This window comes from Corylus avellana, chromosome 1, assembly GCF_965113065.1.
Source record: "Corylus avellana chromosome 1, dhCorAvel1.hap1.2, whole genome shotgun sequence".
Classification (NCBI taxonomy): domain Eukaryota; kingdom Viridiplantae; phylum Streptophyta; class Magnoliopsida; order Fagales; family Betulaceae; genus Corylus; species Corylus avellana.
The window spans coordinates 21,189,450-21,206,315 of NC_142490.1; the positions used below are offsets into that span (position 1 = coordinate 21,189,450).

At 37.1% G+C, this 16,866-nt stretch overlaps 2 protein-coding genes across 4 annotated transcripts; both read left to right on the forward strand.

The window, feature by feature from the left end:
• The first annotated feature begins 1,470 nt into the window (after positions 1–1,470).
• Positions 1,471–8,247, forward strand: LOC132171627 (double-stranded DNA-binding family protein). The gene is made up of 7 exons (XM_059582997.2): positions 1,471–1,603; positions 5,693–5,758; positions 5,866–5,915; positions 6,059–6,123; positions 7,411–7,502; positions 7,634–7,705; positions 7,921–8,247. The coding sequence occupies exons 1-7, from the start codon at positions 1,601–1,603 to the stop codon at positions 7,957–7,959; spliced, it is 387 nt and encodes a 128-aa protein (XP_059438980.1). The 5' UTR covers positions 1,471–1,600; the 3' UTR covers positions 7,960–8,247.
• A 944-nt stretch (positions 8,248–9,191) lies between these two features.
• On the forward strand, positions 9,192–16,866 carry LOC132168548 (two-pore potassium channel 3). 3 transcript variants are annotated; one of them, XR_009438889.2, is made up of 4 exons: positions 9,192–10,711; positions 14,036–14,373; positions 14,969–15,138; positions 16,383–16,866. XR_009438889.2 is itself a non-coding variant. In XM_059579545.2 (2 exons), exons 1-2 carry the CDS (start codon positions 9,579–9,581, stop codon positions 14,181–14,183), a joined length of 1,281 nt encoding a protein of 426 aa, XP_059435528.2. In that variant the 5' UTR covers positions 9,192–9,578; the 3' UTR covers positions 14,184–14,595. The 3 variants fall into 3 exon arrangements, 1 of the variants encoding a protein (XP_059435528.2); XR_009438888.2 differs by having other exon boundaries at positions 16,556–16,866; XM_059579545.2 differs by lacking the exons at positions 14,969–15,138; positions 16,383–16,866 and having other exon boundaries at positions 14,036–14,595.

Here is a 16,866-nt window from a genome sequence, read left to right on the forward strand (position 1 = left end):
TCCGCGCGGGTTCGGGTGTTGCGGGGCGGGGTAGATCGGGGCGGGTTTTGCGGGTTGTGCGGGTTGGGTTCTCTCTTCCTCAGATCCTCTCCTTTCTTTCCTCCGCCGGCTTGTCTTCTTTCTTTCTCTCTTTTTCGTTTCATCTCTTCTGCAAATTTCTTCTCCTCCTAAACAAACCCAAGTTACACAACCTACATCAGAACCCTTGAATCAAACCTAAACCAAAGAACTTGGAATTAAATCTGGACAAGGGAGAAAAATAATTTGAAATCTAGTCTAAAAACTTGAGATCTCTTGAGAGAGAGAAAAAAACCTGGATCGTGGTCTCGAGGTGGGAGCGGCGCAGTAGCCTATGGCCGGAGGATGTCGAGTGGCGGCGTAGACGAAAAGAGAAGGAGATGAGAGATGGAGAGAGAGCAAGAGAGAAGATAGAAGCGTGAGAGACGAGAGAGAGGAGAGAGTTAGAAACGGCGCTAGCTAGAAAAATATGTTAGGGTTAGGGTTTTTTATGTTTTATACCTATGTGGGGTTGGGCGGGGCGGGTACTCGCAAGAAAAATATTTCAAAACCCGCGACCCGCCCCGCCCCGCGCGGGTTGGGGAAAATCCACCCGTACCCGCAAAAATACACTCAAAATCCGCACGGGGCGGGGCGGGTTTGCGGGTTGGGCGGGTTTTTGCCCAGCCCTAATAAAGGGGAAAAATTAATTAATGCAAACAACGTTAAAGTGGCACGTGAATTTCGCACCCATTTGATCTTTTTTAAAACACTTTCATGCAGAGTGTATATATTTCTATGCTTTAGAATAATGTCTGAGATCATATGAACGTCACTATGTCTTGATGAATGTTCTTACTTGGAAAAAAGAAAAAAGAAAAAGAAAAGAGGCCTTGCTTAAAAAAAGACTCAACCTGTGGAGTAATGTAATAAGGAAGTTTAAAATCTTTTTATGATCATTTCAAATGTGATGTGATTTTTAAAATTATTATTAAATTAATAATTTTAAAAATTATATCACATTTAGGAAGATTTTAAAAAGACTTTAGTCCTCCTTATATTATTATTACTATTGTATTGCCTACTATCCCCTTGTTGTGTCTTTTTCTCTTTAAAAAAACAAAAAAACAAAAAAAAAGCAAATCATTCACCTTCACAATCTCTAATTCCCATCTGTATGTTTTTGTGGAGTATTTTTTTAATGAATTGTTGGCATTTTTCAACAATTTTGAGTGGTTTTTAGTTAGTTTAAATTGCAATAATTTTTTTTTCCCAATAAAATATAAAAACACATAAATTTATTTTTGCTATTATTTTCTTTAAATAATAATGGAAAAATAATATTTTATAGAAACGTTTCTCCTCAATACCATTTTATACTTGGATAAACATAGGAAAAAAGAAAAGAAAAGAAAAAAATTGCAATAGGTCCTAGTGGGCCTGCGGCCCGCGTCGAGGGAGTTGAATTGCGTATTTGAAACGCGACGCCCGTGAAATCCCCCAAACTTTTGTTGCTGGGAGCAGGCAGAGGAAGAGTAGAAGAAGATTCACAACAAAACGACACTGTTCGTTCATTTTCGCTTCTACTGATATCAATCAATCAATGGTGCGTCTGAAATTTTCGACTCTCTCTTTTTTTTTTTTTTTTTTTCCTCTATTCTCCTTTTCCCATTTTGGGTTTCAATCATTTTTCTCACCAACCAAACAGAGCTTAGGTTTTGGATTCCTCTTGTCGCCGTTAATCAGTGACAGATTCGCTTAAATTTTCTCATATTTCATCGTTCTTGCTTTGATTTATGAGCTGAATGTCCTATACACTGTTTCAGTTCCTAGATTTTGTGCATATTAGCTTTTGCTTGATGTGTGTTTCTTCACAGCTTGGAAATGTGTTTGTTCTGATTTTGATAATGTATGAATGGCTAAGCAATAGGTAGTGAAAACTCATTATTTGTTTCCTGAAGCTCACTGGGGGTATGTGCATAAGTGGGTTTGCTTGGTCGCTGAAGATACTTAATGTTATGTACTTGGTGACTGTTGGATACTCTGACTAGATGATTCTAAAATTTAAATGTGTGGTTAATTCTGCAACATGAGAATGAGGCAAATAGAAAACAGTGTGTAATATAACATATGAAATAGGACTACATTGTTAGGGTGAGAACAATAAGTTAACTTTGCTAATAGTGGTGTTTAGAAGAATAGACATTGAGCTCGAGTAATGAAATAGGATTTATGAAGCAAATTGGTTAATTCCTTAGAGTTGGTAATATGTTAATTGTTTTTAATGGGGTTTCAAACCAAAAATCTAGTTGCATAAAGGATAGAGGATAAGTGATGTCTATAATCACCATGCAAGAAGGTTCAATGTCCAATGATAATCTGCTAAATAAAGCCTACCTGAAAATGGAAAACCAATGGAGCTAAGTCATCTATCAACTTGCCAACAGCCTTTGGGTCAAATGGAACTTCATCCCACCTAACTATGTGGTGGTGGGTGAACTTTTTTTTTCTGCGCCCTTCTATTTTCTCAAGAGCTGACACTCACAAGAATCACATGAGATGTGCTTTACAAAGAGTGCTTGCAAGTAGTGAGGATAGTCTGCTAGCAACTTTGAGTGCAAGAGAAGTTGTATGAGTTAGACATGATCTTGAAGAGAAACTCCAATTCAATATGTAGTTTAAAGTAGAGTTTCACTTTGAAACTATAGATGGGAGCCTTTAAATTTGATGAGGTCGTGCAAGCCATACATTTGCACGGTTCCTAACTTTCATTGCGATCCATCTGCGAATGGAAAGTAAGGTTTATGATGTTTTCGTAATTGTCTTGTATAGACACATGGTGGATGTTCTACTGCAGTCACTAGTCTCTTTTTTATCTCTTTTGTGCATTCACGCTCTCATGATGCTGCTCGTTTTCCTACAGTTTGTATTCAATGATTGTGCTGGATCAGCATGTGATATTTGACTATGATGTCATTGATGGATGTTACAGACTTCTTAGTGCAATATACGTAATAAATGCTAAACTCTAGCACCACTTCAACTGATATGATTTGGTAGTCACATATTTTCGATTCTTAAAATATGGTGCCTTTGGGTAGGGTTGTAAATAAATCATAGCTGGAGCTCGGCTCGAGTTCGGATTGTTTAATAAATGAGTCGAATTCGAACAATAATTATTGCTCAAGTATTAAACGAGTTGAACTTGGATAAATGAAACTCAACCTAGCTCATTAAGATCATTTACACATATACACATATACATATATATACACTACAATATTAACTTAATAACAAAATACTAACATAATATATAACTAAAATATTTTAGTGTATGCATATACACTAACATAATAGCATCTGTACATATTCATATACATATGTTTTCCGATATCTGAGGGAGGGTTGGGGGTCCGAAACTTGCTTTTGTTGAACCATGCTCTTTTGAGAAAGTGGCTTTGACGCTATATGCTTGAGAGAGAGGCTTTGTAGAGAATTGTAGTGGAGTCTAAATATGGCAACTCCTGAGGTAGGTGGTGTGCTAATGAGGTTCATGAGTCATATGGGGTGGGTTTATGGAAAAATACCAGGAGGGGTTGGGGGAGTTCTCTAGTCATACCAGATTTTGGCCTGACCTGTGGTGAGGACTAGCTTTTTTGCATTTGTTTAGTAATGCTCTGGCTAAGGATGCTTTTGTGGCCAATCATTTGGAGATTTCTAGTGGTTCCCTTCATTGGAATGTAAGCTTTACTAGAGCAGCTCATGATTGGAAGATGATTGTCCTTGTTTTTATTTTATTTATTTATTTATTTTTATAAATTTTTTGTACTCCTTTAGATTGAGCCGGGGAGGTGAGAATAAGCTTTGGTACCCCCTCCAAGAGAGGCGCGTTCGACGTTAGATCGTTATACAACGTTCTCGTCCCTCTTGATGGCTTTCATTTCTTTTGGAGGTGTATTTGGTAGAGTAAGGTTCCTTTAAAAGCGGCTTTCTTTGCTTGGTCGGCCACCGTAGAAAAGATCTTTACTTTGGATAATCTTAGGAAGCATCATGTCTTGGTGGTCGATTGGTGTTATATGTGTAAGAGTAGCGGAGAGTCTGTGGATCACCCTCTTCTTCATTGTGAGGTCACTAGTGCCTTATGAACATTATTTTCAGTCACCGTGGGTAGTCTTGGGTTATTCTTAGTCAAGTGGTAGACCTTTTCGCATGTTGGAGAGGGTTATATGGTAGTCCTAAGAGTGCAACAATGTGGAAGATGGTGCCGTCTTGCCTTTTGTGGTGTCTTCGGAGGAAAATGAATGAAAGAAGTTTTGAAGACCGCAACGGTTGTGCCGATTCACCTTTTTAATAATATTTCAATGACTTATAAAAACAAAATGTAGACTAATATGTATATAATAACATAATACTACTATATTAACATATACATATACACAAATATTCTCACTCAGGATAATTTTCACAAGTGTCACATTATTGTGATGGATTGGTGTTGTATGTGCAAAAGAGTGGGGGAACTCTTGATCATTTCTTTCTTTACTGAAATGTCTGGAGAAATTTGTGGAACTTGGTTTTTTGGATGTTTGGATTAGAGTGGGTTATGCCTAGAGGGTGGTGGATCTTTTGGTTTGTCGGAAAGGAAGGGTTGGTCAAAGTGATCTTAAAATTGTTTGGAATTTAACCCCCTCTTGTTTAATGTGGTGCATTTGGAGAGAAAGGAATGCTTGAAGTTTCAATGATTCCAAGAAGATGAGTTCAAAGCTACAACTTTGTTTTTTTAAATCATTATTTGGGTGGATATCTGCAAAAGCCTTTCTCAATATCTTTAACCTTGTAGATTTCTGTGTTTTCTTCTCTTGTTCTTGATTTTGTTGGGTGTTTTATTTTGTATACTCTCTGTGTATTTGGGTTGCACCTATTATGCTCATTTATTAAACTTAATTTAGTTATAAAAAATATTAATATTTGTGTAATATATATACACAGACTAACGTATATGTTAATGAATGTTAATATACATGTTATAATGTTAACAATGTTACTACATGTGTGTGTGTATATATGTTAGTTGTAGAATAATATATATAGTAATTAATGTAATTTTTATAGTGTTCGGCTTAACAATTTTATGGCGTAGAATCAATGTTAATTTGGCCAATAAAAAAAAAGGAATTTGTCTTGAGCTCAAGCTCTAGAGTTCGAGCTCGAGCTTGAGCTTGATTGATTTCTATCGAGCCAAGTTCAAGAATGTTCTTAAAGTTTAACCCCAATGGGTTGGCTCAGTGGTTGGACAACCTGAGACTTTGAGTATGTTCCTCAAGGTCTTAGGTTCGAAACCCACCGAGTGCAAACTGCTTCTTGGGGCCATCGGACTGGGGGTTTGCGCCTTGAAGTAACCGAGGTGTACTTGTAGGAAACTCTTTGCCGGGGGCTTGTGCACCCCCGGGATTAGTCGGAGCAAAGCTCCGGATACCCAGTGCCAAATAAAATAATAAAAAAAAAAGAATGTTCTTAAAGTTTGATTCGAGCTCGAGCCTATGTAAATATTTTTTCCTAAGCTGATTACAGCCCAACCCTAGAGCAAGGTTATCTAAGTTTCAATTATTTTTTCCTTTCCACTGCCCTTTATTTATTATTATTACTTCCTGGAATAATTATTTGGATTTCTATTTTTACCATTGTTTTTATTTAGGCTGATCCTGAGTTAGAAGCAATCAGACGAAGAAGAATGCAGGAGCTTATGGGTCAACATAGCATGGTAAGCAATCATGTCTTTGAATTCATATGAATTCTTTTGCATTACAGAATTTAAGCTTGCTTCTTGCGCTTTGATGTTGATATCTTATCACATTTATTGATATATAGGGAAATCAACAAAATCCTGAACAGCAGAAGGCTCAGGATGATGCCAAGAGGTTTGTTTTCGAATCTAGTTATGGACTTGTACCATTATGCCACAAATGTTCTGTCAGTTGTAGGGTTTTTACTATAAAGGCAGTTTTTATTTTTATTTTTATTTTTTAAGTACATTATTGATCTGAATGAGCAATTAATTTAGGGAGGCTGAGGAAGGGAGGCAAATGATGCTTAGTCAGATTTTGTCAGCTGAAGCACGAGAAAGGCGTAAGTTCAATAAGTTCAAATCTGAAATTAGCAGTTGAAGCATATATTAATATTAAGATCATTATTTGTTGTTGCTTGGTATATAATCATACCTTCATACGCTTATCAGCCATTTCATTTACCTGAAGCGTACTCTTAGTTCCTGCATGTCAAAAAGGCAACTTATTCTATTATTGGTTTAGTTTTATGTTTGATGTCCTACTCCCTGTAGGTAAAACTATCCAGTCCCAATCCCCCACCCACCTCCCTTGCTGACACCACTTCGCTCCATCTCTTGCTCGCCATCCCCCTATCCAGTCCCAATCCCCCACCCTATGGTGACCCTCACCCTGAAGAGAAACCCAGTCGTCCCTCCTCCCCCTATCCCATCTGCCTTACCCCATCATGACCCTTTCAATTGCCCCTATTCCTCTGCGTTGTAGCTCCCAAAAACTACTTCTCCCCCTTCACCTGCAATTCCCCTTTTTTTTTTTAAAAAAAAAAAACTTTCATTCCTTGTCATAGCCCCCCCTCTTTTTGTGGGCTTTTGTATTTTATTTTATTTTTTTAAAATTTTTATAATTGTTGATGGCGATATTTGGTGTTGTGTAACAATTTTGAGTCATTTCTGATTAATTTTTAGTTGTAGTGGAAAAATATTTTCGTTCCAACCAAACAACGGAAAACATTTTTAATTTTATTTTCAAGGTCTTAACCAAACAATGAAAAGTATGCCACTGACCAGGTGCTCATTATAAAGGCTATGAACCTTACAACAGGCTATAGCTTTGTTGGAATTGATCCAACCAAACAATGGAAAACATTTTTGATTTTATTTTCAAGGTCTTAACCAAACAATGAAAAATCAATAATTTTACTCGGAAGATATTTTTCCTCATAAACTATTTTACTTCAAAACAAATGCGGCCTTAAACTTGTTTCGATGTCCCTACAAGACTTGCTGATAAGAAGCAAAAACTCAGACAAAATACAGATTCTTACGTTGGAAACTCTTGCTTAGCCAAGTTGAAACTTTCTAATAAGACTGGACTTTAGAAGCAAAACCAAAGACGATGTAGAAACTTCCTGAGGAGACTCATACTTAGCAAGTCTAAACTTTCTAATAGCTACCGAGAACTCAAACTGAAAGAGGGCAAACACAAGCTAATAATAACGGTAGATCTCTTTGCAACGCAGCTGTATGATGGAATAAGTCTGAAGCAGTCCTTTTGTTTCATTAGACCAATTGCATTCAGTTTAATATGATTTGCAGCACGTCTAATGTCTGCTGCTTTGCTGTATGTGTAGTTGCTCGAATTGCTTTGGTGAAACCTGAGAAAGCAAGAGGTGTTGAAGATGTTATACTAAATGCTGCTCAAAGGGGTCAGATAGCTGAGAAGGTACATGGAATAAACCTTGTGTCTCGGTGCAATATTTTGCATGGCACTTCATGTTAGTGGGATGTCTATCCAAATACCAAATACAAAAAATCAAGTATCTGATAATTAGACGCTTCACATTTTGTATGTAGGTTTCTGAAGAGAGGCTCATATCATTGCTGGAACAAATTAACACCCAAACGACTAAACAAACCAGGGTCACAGTAAGTATATTATTAGATAATGAATGTCCTTTCTGCATGAGTAATGCTATTTGTAATACAATTAAATGATATAACAGTGAAATTCAGCCATTCGATCACTGCTATATTATCATAGTTGTATAATAATCTACTAAATAACATTACTCTTTATGCATGAGTGCATAACTTGCAAAATCTTTTGTCAATTGTTGTCTTATACTTGCTTTATTTTTCAGATCCAGAGGCGTCGGAGTGTTCTCGAAGACGATGATTAGATCTTATCTGGAAAGAGTGCTGAATTATTAATATTGTGCTTTATTGAGTGTGACAGATTAATGATACGATGCTTTGTTGGTTGTATATTAATGAAGTTCTCAACTGTATTATCCTTCACGCAGTGTCCGATTGAAAAAGCTTTTGGAGTTGTGGTTTTGATATTATGTCTTTTGGGGGTTATGGTTTATTGCTGTATCTTTTGTGAATGCTTATTAAATGAATAGTTTTTCTTTTAATGGGATGCATAATTAGATGGTCCCTCTTATATAGCATAATTATTAATTAGATGGCCATCCTACTCATTAAAGTTGCCCTGCTATTGATGCAGATTGAAAATTATCCCATGGCTAATATATTCTTAAACAACAATTCTGCCAATATCTTCTCCTTTGTGCAGTTAAGAGGTTTGAAATTCAAGTCACCCAATCATTTTTGTGCTTGAGTGCCTTTTTTAAATTATTTTTATTAATCATATGAAGTCATACTCAATTCATCTTGAACCCTTATTGTGCAACATTAACTTGTAGGCCTCAAAACTAGGGATTTGGATTCCCTACAATCTTCTGCCCAAAGAGGTAGGCAGGAAATATTGTAGGGGAGTTGCTTGGGCGGGTGGGACCTTAGGAGCATAGATAATAACAAGATCCCAATTAGGGGTGGCAGTTTGTGTTCATATGTTGGGTTCAAATCATGTATATAAGATAATGTATGTCAATCATAGTTCAACCAATTTAATTAAATTGGTTAAGACTCTTCAATCTTAGCATGTTAATTTTGTGTTGGTTCGTATTGAGTTTGCAAATTATATAAAAGCTTGCTAGTTTTTATGTCGTATGTTGAATTTGAATCGTGTCGAGGCATATATATAAGACTATATAGGTTAACTCTAATCTGATCAATTTAAGTAAATTAATTAAACCTTTCAATCTTAATCTACTAATTATATATTGCCAGAATTGTCACCCCTAATCCAACAACAGAATTTTTGGTCAGAATTCATTATGAACAACATTTTATATATAAAGTATACTTTCTTTTTGGGGTACTTGATGAGAAATGATAGGGAAAAAGAAGTTTGTCCTGACTCCTGAGCAAGAGTGAAAGTGACAGCCCACCACTAAGCACCATGGCCCATATTTCCATTTCATTGGAAAGTTGAAAAGCCACCTAAGCCCTTTCCAAAGAAAAACGAAACCCATTTTCCAACTACAGCAAACCTCCTGGGAGTGACCCAAATCTTAATAGTAACCCTACTCTTTATGGGCTCTCCCACAACTCCCACGCGCCCCACAAGCGCGTTCCCCCAGCATATTCCTTCTGCACACACCGAATCTAGCAACTTCTCGCTCGCTCTTTCTCTCTCTCTCTCTCTACCTCTCCGAGTCTCAACTGCCGTTTGCCTCGCCGCTTTCCAAGGCTTCTCGAAACAAAACAAAACAAACAGACCGAATCAATCTCCCTCTCTCTAAGAAGTGCGTGTTCTTTCATTGTTTCATATGTTTGATTGTAACAGTCTTTTCTGGCAAAACCACTTCCGCGAAAACATTCTTAATTTCTGTTACGAAACTTGGTTCCTGGTTTTCCGGCAGCTTCCAAATTGGTATTCTGGGAGACCAAGATGGAGAAAGAGCCTCTGCTACCGTATCTAAGCCCAAGAAAAAGACCACCATCGGTGCTAGCGCCACTCCCTGAAGACAACGAGATCTCTCTCCCTCTAACCCCTTCTGCGCTCAAAGACCGCCTCATCTTTGGCCCTTCATCTTCCCCACAAGAATCCTCCCCAATTGTTGATGCCTTGACCCTTTCTCTCAGCTCCCCAAGACCCTCTCCTTCTTCTTCTTCATCTTCTTTAGACACCACTACCCTGCTAGACCCTCAATCACAATCTCTGTTACAGTCTTCACAAGCTTGGCTCATCGACCCCAATTATTCATGGACCAAGACCAATCTCCACCGCTCCAAAACAGCGCCAGCTATGGCGGTTATCAACGAAATTAACAACCCTTCTTCGCCTAGACCGCAACTCGGCTCCCAATCGATTGTGGGCCAAGCGTGTGTGCTTCTTATTTTGTATTTATCCATGGGAGTGGTTATATATTGGTTTAACAGGGACAATTTCACGGCGACTGAGACGCACCCAGTTGTGGATGCTCTGTATTTTTGCATTGTGACAATGTGCACAATTGGTTATGGTGATATTACACCGGCTAGCACAGCAACCAAGTTGTTTTCCATAATGTTTGTGTTGGTGGGGTTTGGTTTTATTGATATTCTGCTTACTGGGATGGTGAGCTATGTGCTTGATTTGCAGGAGAGTTATTTGTTGAAGACTGTGAAGGGTAGGGGTGAGAAGGATACGGCGAGGTCGTATTTAGTGGATGTGAAGAAGGGGAGGATGAGAATTAGGATGAAGGTGGCTTTGGCATTGGGGGTTGTGGTTCTTTGTATTGGGATTGGTATGGGTGTAATGCATTTTGTGGAGAAGCTTGAGTGGTTGGATGCGTTTTATCTTTCGGTTATGTCGGTTACGACAGTCGGGTATGGTGACCGGGCATTTCAGTCTTTGCCGGGTCGGATTTTTGCTTCCATTTGGTTGCTTGTATCGACACTGGCGGTTGCTCGAGCTTTTCTGTATCTGGCGGAGGCGAGAGTAGATAAGCGGCATAGGAGGATGGCAAAGTGGATTCTTGGTCAGGATATGACTGTCTCCGAGTTTCTTGCTGCTGACATTGACAACAATGGCTTTGTCAGGTACATCTTGGTCTTGATTAACTTTTGAACTTTTTTTAGCTTAATTAATTTTTGTTCCTCTTCCCTGCTCTAATCTTGTTTGGGATTGGCCTGAGGCTTTGAGAAGTTGTATCCATATACTAGATGCTTGCAATTTTTTTTTTTTTTTTTTTTTTTTTTTTTTTTTTTAAATTGATTTTGTGGTTTATATATCGGCATTTTATATAAGCTCAAATGCTAGATATCATTTGAAAGTAATGTAATTATTTGCAACCTATGTTTATTACTTGAAGAATGAAATAAAAAACAAGTGAATTTCATTTTCATGAAATTGGTGCATGACCGGGAGGCAGACTCCGTTACTTCTTTCCTCAATACTTTGTATTCTTGTAGGATGGGTTTGAGAGGTGAAGATAAGTTTTGTTGGATTCCTTTGAAAGGACAATTCTTTGAGGTTATAACTTTTTACAAAGTCCTCATTTCTAATGCCGACTCCTCCTTACCTTGGAAGAGAGCATTTGGAGGATTAAGGCTCCTTTGAGGGTGGCCTTCTTCTCTTGGACAGCAAATCCTCACTCAGGATAATCTTCGCGAACATCACATTATATTATGGAGTGGTGTTGTATATACAAAAAAAGTAGGGAAACTACCGATCATCTCCTTCTTTACTGTGATATCGTGAGAGACTTGTGGAACTTGGTCTTTTAGATGTTTGGAGTAGAGTCAGTTATGCCTAGATGGGGTAGTGCATCTCTTGGCTTGTTGGAAAAGAAGGATCAATTGGAGAGACCTTGAAATTGTTTGGAATTTAATCCCTTCATGTTTAATAGGGTGCATTTGGAGAGTAAGGAATGCTCAAAGTTTTGAAGATTGCGAGAAGACGAGCTCGGACCTATAACTTTGTTTTCTTAAATAATTGTTTGAACGGATCTATGCAAACGCATTTCTCAACATCTCTAATTTTGTACACTTTCATGTCTCCTTTCTTGTTCTTGACTTTGTAGAGTGTTTTCTATTGTATATTCTATGCACTTGGGTTGCGCCCCTTGCGTTCTTTTTATGAACTACTTTACTTATCAAAAAAAAAAAAGAAAAAGATCTTTTTTTTCTTATAACATAGATGGTTCGAGTTTGGAAATGCTTTAGACCTCTTAGGGTGGTTAGTATTGAAGGTTTAGGTGAACTTCTCTTGTTTTTGGGATTCTAATGAACTGTGAGAAGTTGTAAAATACTTAATCAAATATCTCATAGGCATCAATTGATCTAGGAAGTTTTTGGTGTACAATGCCAGTTATACTTTGGTGTATAATTGGTGAAATGAACTAGAACTTTGACAGCTTTGTCTCAAGGATGTAGCGTCTTCAATTGTGAAAGTCTTATAGGATTAACCCGCTTATATATTTGTTTTACTTACATTTTGTAGGAAAAGTAGAAGATGTTGCTTATACTAGTTTGCAGTGTTTGAAGCTAATTGATCACTTGGACCAGCTGTGAAACAGTTCGATGTAATGCATTTGGACGCATCTAGGCATGAGACTTGGTGATAGGCATTTATTTGATTTAGTGATCTAAATTGAATTGGAGCCTGTTTATTTCATTCTTGGCTTTTCGCCAGAATATGGAGCTTCTAACTTTTTTTTGGGCCCAAAACTGCATATGAGTTGTATGTTCTATATATCAGATACCTGGAAACTATATTGACTTCTTAAAGGCCTCAATCAAATGTTAAGGTACTGCATTCAATTGACTGGCTTTGCTGATAACTAAAATTGGTTACTCATGCCATGTACTTTCATAACTCTTCTATTACATGTGGCTCTTAGGGTTTGGAAATACTTAAGTGAAAGAAGTATTAAGGCTTTTAGTTTGAACAGAGTTGGTGTGTAATGGGTTTTGGCAGAAAATGTTGAAAAATAATGGGAAAACCAGTTGCAGAGTCTTCTGGACAGCAGCGATGACATAGATTTTTCAGGTTGCTTTTGATGGAATAATTAATGATTAAAGCTCAGGGAGAACTTCAGGATTTTAGGGCGCGGAAGGGTGTGAGAGAATGGTATGGTTTAGGGTTGTAAAGAGGCACGAAAAGGGTAAAGCTTGGGCCTGATTTGAGGCTGTGAGCAGTTAACTGAGAACAGGAAATGTGGTCCTTTTATGGTTTGTGGTTATCAGGACTAACGTTTGATAGTGGAGAGGTTTGGGTTATCAAATTACGATATCAAGAACAAACGAGTCATGGGAGGGTCTGGTTCCAGGTTTAAATGGGTGATGAATGTGCAGAAAATCACAGGGAAGAGGAGGAAAAGAAAGAAGAGGGAGAAAAAAGTAGCTAGATAAACATGCCTTCCAAGTATCCAAAATACTTAAAATTCTCATTGATTACTGTAAATATTCTTTGGAGGATACTCGGATATTTATAGGTTTGCAACATTTCCTTATTCTAGTAGGTATAGGACTTACTAATTTAAGATATTTGACCAATAAACAAGCTGATAAAGTAAGAGCTATGTTCTGCTACTGCCCACTGACTATTTAAATTAGAAATATACCCTTGACTCAATAAATGTATCATACTATTTTATCATCTTTTCATAAAAGAAGAAAAGGCTACACAAAAAGTTTAAGATTACGTGGTGATTATGAATGCAATTATTGTGAATGCCAGGGTTTTAGTATTTTGTAGTTGTGGTGTTGTGAGTTGCTGCACAGAAAATGAAATCTTCTAGTGGTGCATCACAGCAATGGGTATGGATGATTTTCTGCCTAGATCTGTGCATCAAAAGACAGGCAAATGGCTGTTGATTATTTTTGCTTTTGTAGCCTATGATTTTGCTTCCATTGTTTATTTCTTCTATATGTAGGATCTCTCTTGAAATGTAGTGATTATTTGATAAAATTAATTTCTGTGCCGAGGAAAAAACGTGGTAAGTTATTTTTGTGGCAATAGTTAGAGTAACTTCTGATTTATTACTGAATGGAAGGCAGGCTGTAATGTGGCATCTTGCTGATGATAAAGAATCCAATTCCCTGCTTTCCATGTTTGGGACTGCTTGTTTTCTATCTACACCGATTTTGACTTGAATGCAGATGCCTTTAGCAATGCAACAGTGGTGGTAAAAGGCCCAGATGTATCATCTTCGTTCTGATTGAATTTTTTCTTGTAGATCCTAGCTATATAACTTGCTTTAATGTCTCATACTTCCTACTTTACTCTCATTTTGCTTTGTGATATTAACATCAATTTTCATTCTTTTTTATTCTCAATGATTTATATTATCTTCATTTACCTTGAGTTGAAGCCAATCCAAACAGTTAGGTTAAGTATTTATGCTTGTTTTATGTATGCAGTAAATCGGAATACGTAATATACAAGCTCAAGGAGATGGGAAAGGTATCGGAGAAAGACATTATGCAGATCTGCAACAAATTTGATAGACTAGACACTGGAAACTGTGGAAAGATAACTCTTGCTGATCTCATGGAGAATTATCATTGATACACAAGAACAGTGGATGAAGCATGATTGATACAAGTGCGTGAAAAACTCCCATGGTTTTGTTTCCCACTTGATTTTACCAACCAGTTTAGACGATGAAGGTCACTGCATGTTCCAACTAGCTCTTACCCATCATGATATGAGTGGTAGATCAGGAGTTTCGATATGTGGAACAATTTACTGCTGGAAGGTATTTTTGCTTTTGTACAAAGTTTTGTTAGCGAGTATTTTGTACAAAGGTTAGGATTAATTCTTTTGCGGAGACCTGACTATAAAAGAGCAAGCTTAATAATTATAAAATTTATTATGGCCTCTAGCTTTTGCTTCTGAGCTCTTCTCTTTTTCTTTTTTGGGGCTCTACAATGTAAATGTTTGTAAAATGGTTAAATAAAAGTGAGGCTCTTTGATCTCTCTCTCTCTCTCTCTCTCTCACACGCACACACATGGGGGGTTTGGTGTTCCCCCATGTGTTCCCCCATGACATTGTTTTGTTGTGATTATGCAGCCTATAAAATCTCTCCTCCTCTGTCTCTGTGCACCAACTGCTTGAGTTCCATTGCATCCATAGTTTATCATTGCATGTTCAGTTGTATACTTTTTGTCATAATATGCTATGATACATAAAATTGAAGCACTGCATTGTTATTGACCATAACAGAGCACCCTAGGGTTTTCTTTTGGGATTTCAAAGATTTTTGCTGCATTTAGTGGAAGGTATCTGGATGTGTAATTCAAATTTGTCTTGGTTCTTAGAGCACTCTTTTCTGTGTGCATGTATGTGTTAGGTTCGGATGGAGAGAAGGGGTCTTTGTGGTAGGGTGGGAGCAAATCTTAGTGGTTAGTAGTGACACAAACTGAAAATGGTTTGACAGCTGACAAAGATACGATCAGAGTTGATTACATGTTCTCTTTTCTGAGCACTTGAAAGCTAGTGATCATTCTTCTTGTAACACTTGTAAGTACAAGCACCCTTTTTTTTCGTCCTCTCTATTTTAGCATTTTAGTTATCCACTTTTATTATTTAATAGAATATATATATATATATCACTATTCCTAGAGCATTCGCATCTGGCTCAACAAATTGTTTTAGCTAAAAAACACATTTTTCTATTTTAGCTATCCACTTTTTCAAATCACCTACATTCAGCTCAACATTTTCGCTATTCACTTTCACTTTTCTATTTAAAATATTATTTATTTATCTACTTTTCAGATTCCAAAGAAATTGAGAGAGCAAGATTACTTTTATTATTAATATAAATAAGGATTTGTTGAGGTACAATGCTCAACAAATTTGTTGAGCTCTGTAGCAGCTTAACAAATCTTTAGTCATTTTATTGAGTCGGATGTGAAGTATTTTTTTTTACATTGCTAGTTAAAATAGCCAAAAAGCTAATATGTCGAGGGCAATGTGAATGCTCAGGAGGAAGAGAGAATCAAATTGTTTTTATTTTTTTGATGCATGGTTAAGCTACAATGCTTAGGAAATTTGATGAGCACTGTAGCAGGAAGCAAATTCCTTATAGCCAAAGTGATTAGCTGGATGGGAAGTTTTTCGCTATTTTTCGCTATAGGGCTAGCCAAAATGGCAAAATAATCTTTTGGTTATTTTGGCTAACCCAATGTGAATGCTCTAAAGAGAGTGTTTTTTAGGGAGGTGATCCTCCTATGCAAGTACGTACTTCAAACGTTTTCTAACACCTCATAGCATTTTCCTGGCGTTTGAGGCTTCTATAATTAATGTATGATTTGATCACTCATATACTGCCCCTTCCCTTATTTCTAAAATGTTCTGAATATAAAGTAATTTACTAGTACATTTTATTGAAGTAGAAAGTATGGAATTATGATCTACCTTGCCTGAAAGCAGATCATGTACTAATTTGGTGATACCACTACCCCATAGGTTCTTTTCTGGAGCACTGAGCTTCAAGTTGCAATATTGTTAATGGTGTTTTGGACTAGTTGCTCTTACCATCTATTTCAGTCTGGTTGATTATAACTTATAAGTAATGTTATTCTTTACACTCCTTTCACACCGACTAATATAGCGTTAATTTAAGTGGCTGACATGAGAAGTCGCTTAAAATACGTCACATCAATCGATGTGTGAAATAGGTGTAATAAATGGGTATAAAGAATAGTGTTACTCATAACTTATTGAGTAGTATTTACAATATTTTTGGGTCAACTTGGCAGGGGATGATTTGTGTAGACAATAAGCCAGTTCGGTGCATTTTAAGGGGAGGGTGAAAAGTTGGACTCGTTTTGTTCATGGAATCCTGATGGGTTTCCCATTTGTTTCTCTAGAAATTGTCAGGATTTCATGATTGGTTATTACTTTTCTACTTAAGAATCTCTTGTTTATGCAGGTTTCATGCTTCCACGTTTCAAGAAAGAAAACGTGATTACCACACATTTAGTTTTGACCTTGACAACCTCGGATTCCCATGGGTTTTCATTAAAATTTCGTGGAAATGTGATTAAATAACATGCATCATATCCACCTGTTTCGGGTTTGAGGCATGACATCTACGGATCCGAATCTCTAGTAATTTGTTGCATAAATTATTACAACGTTCATGCCCAAAATTTGTTTGGGCAGATGGATTCTTACATTTACTATCCGAATTGTTAGTAATTGAGACAGTAAAATCGCTGAAGATCTCGATCTGATGACCTC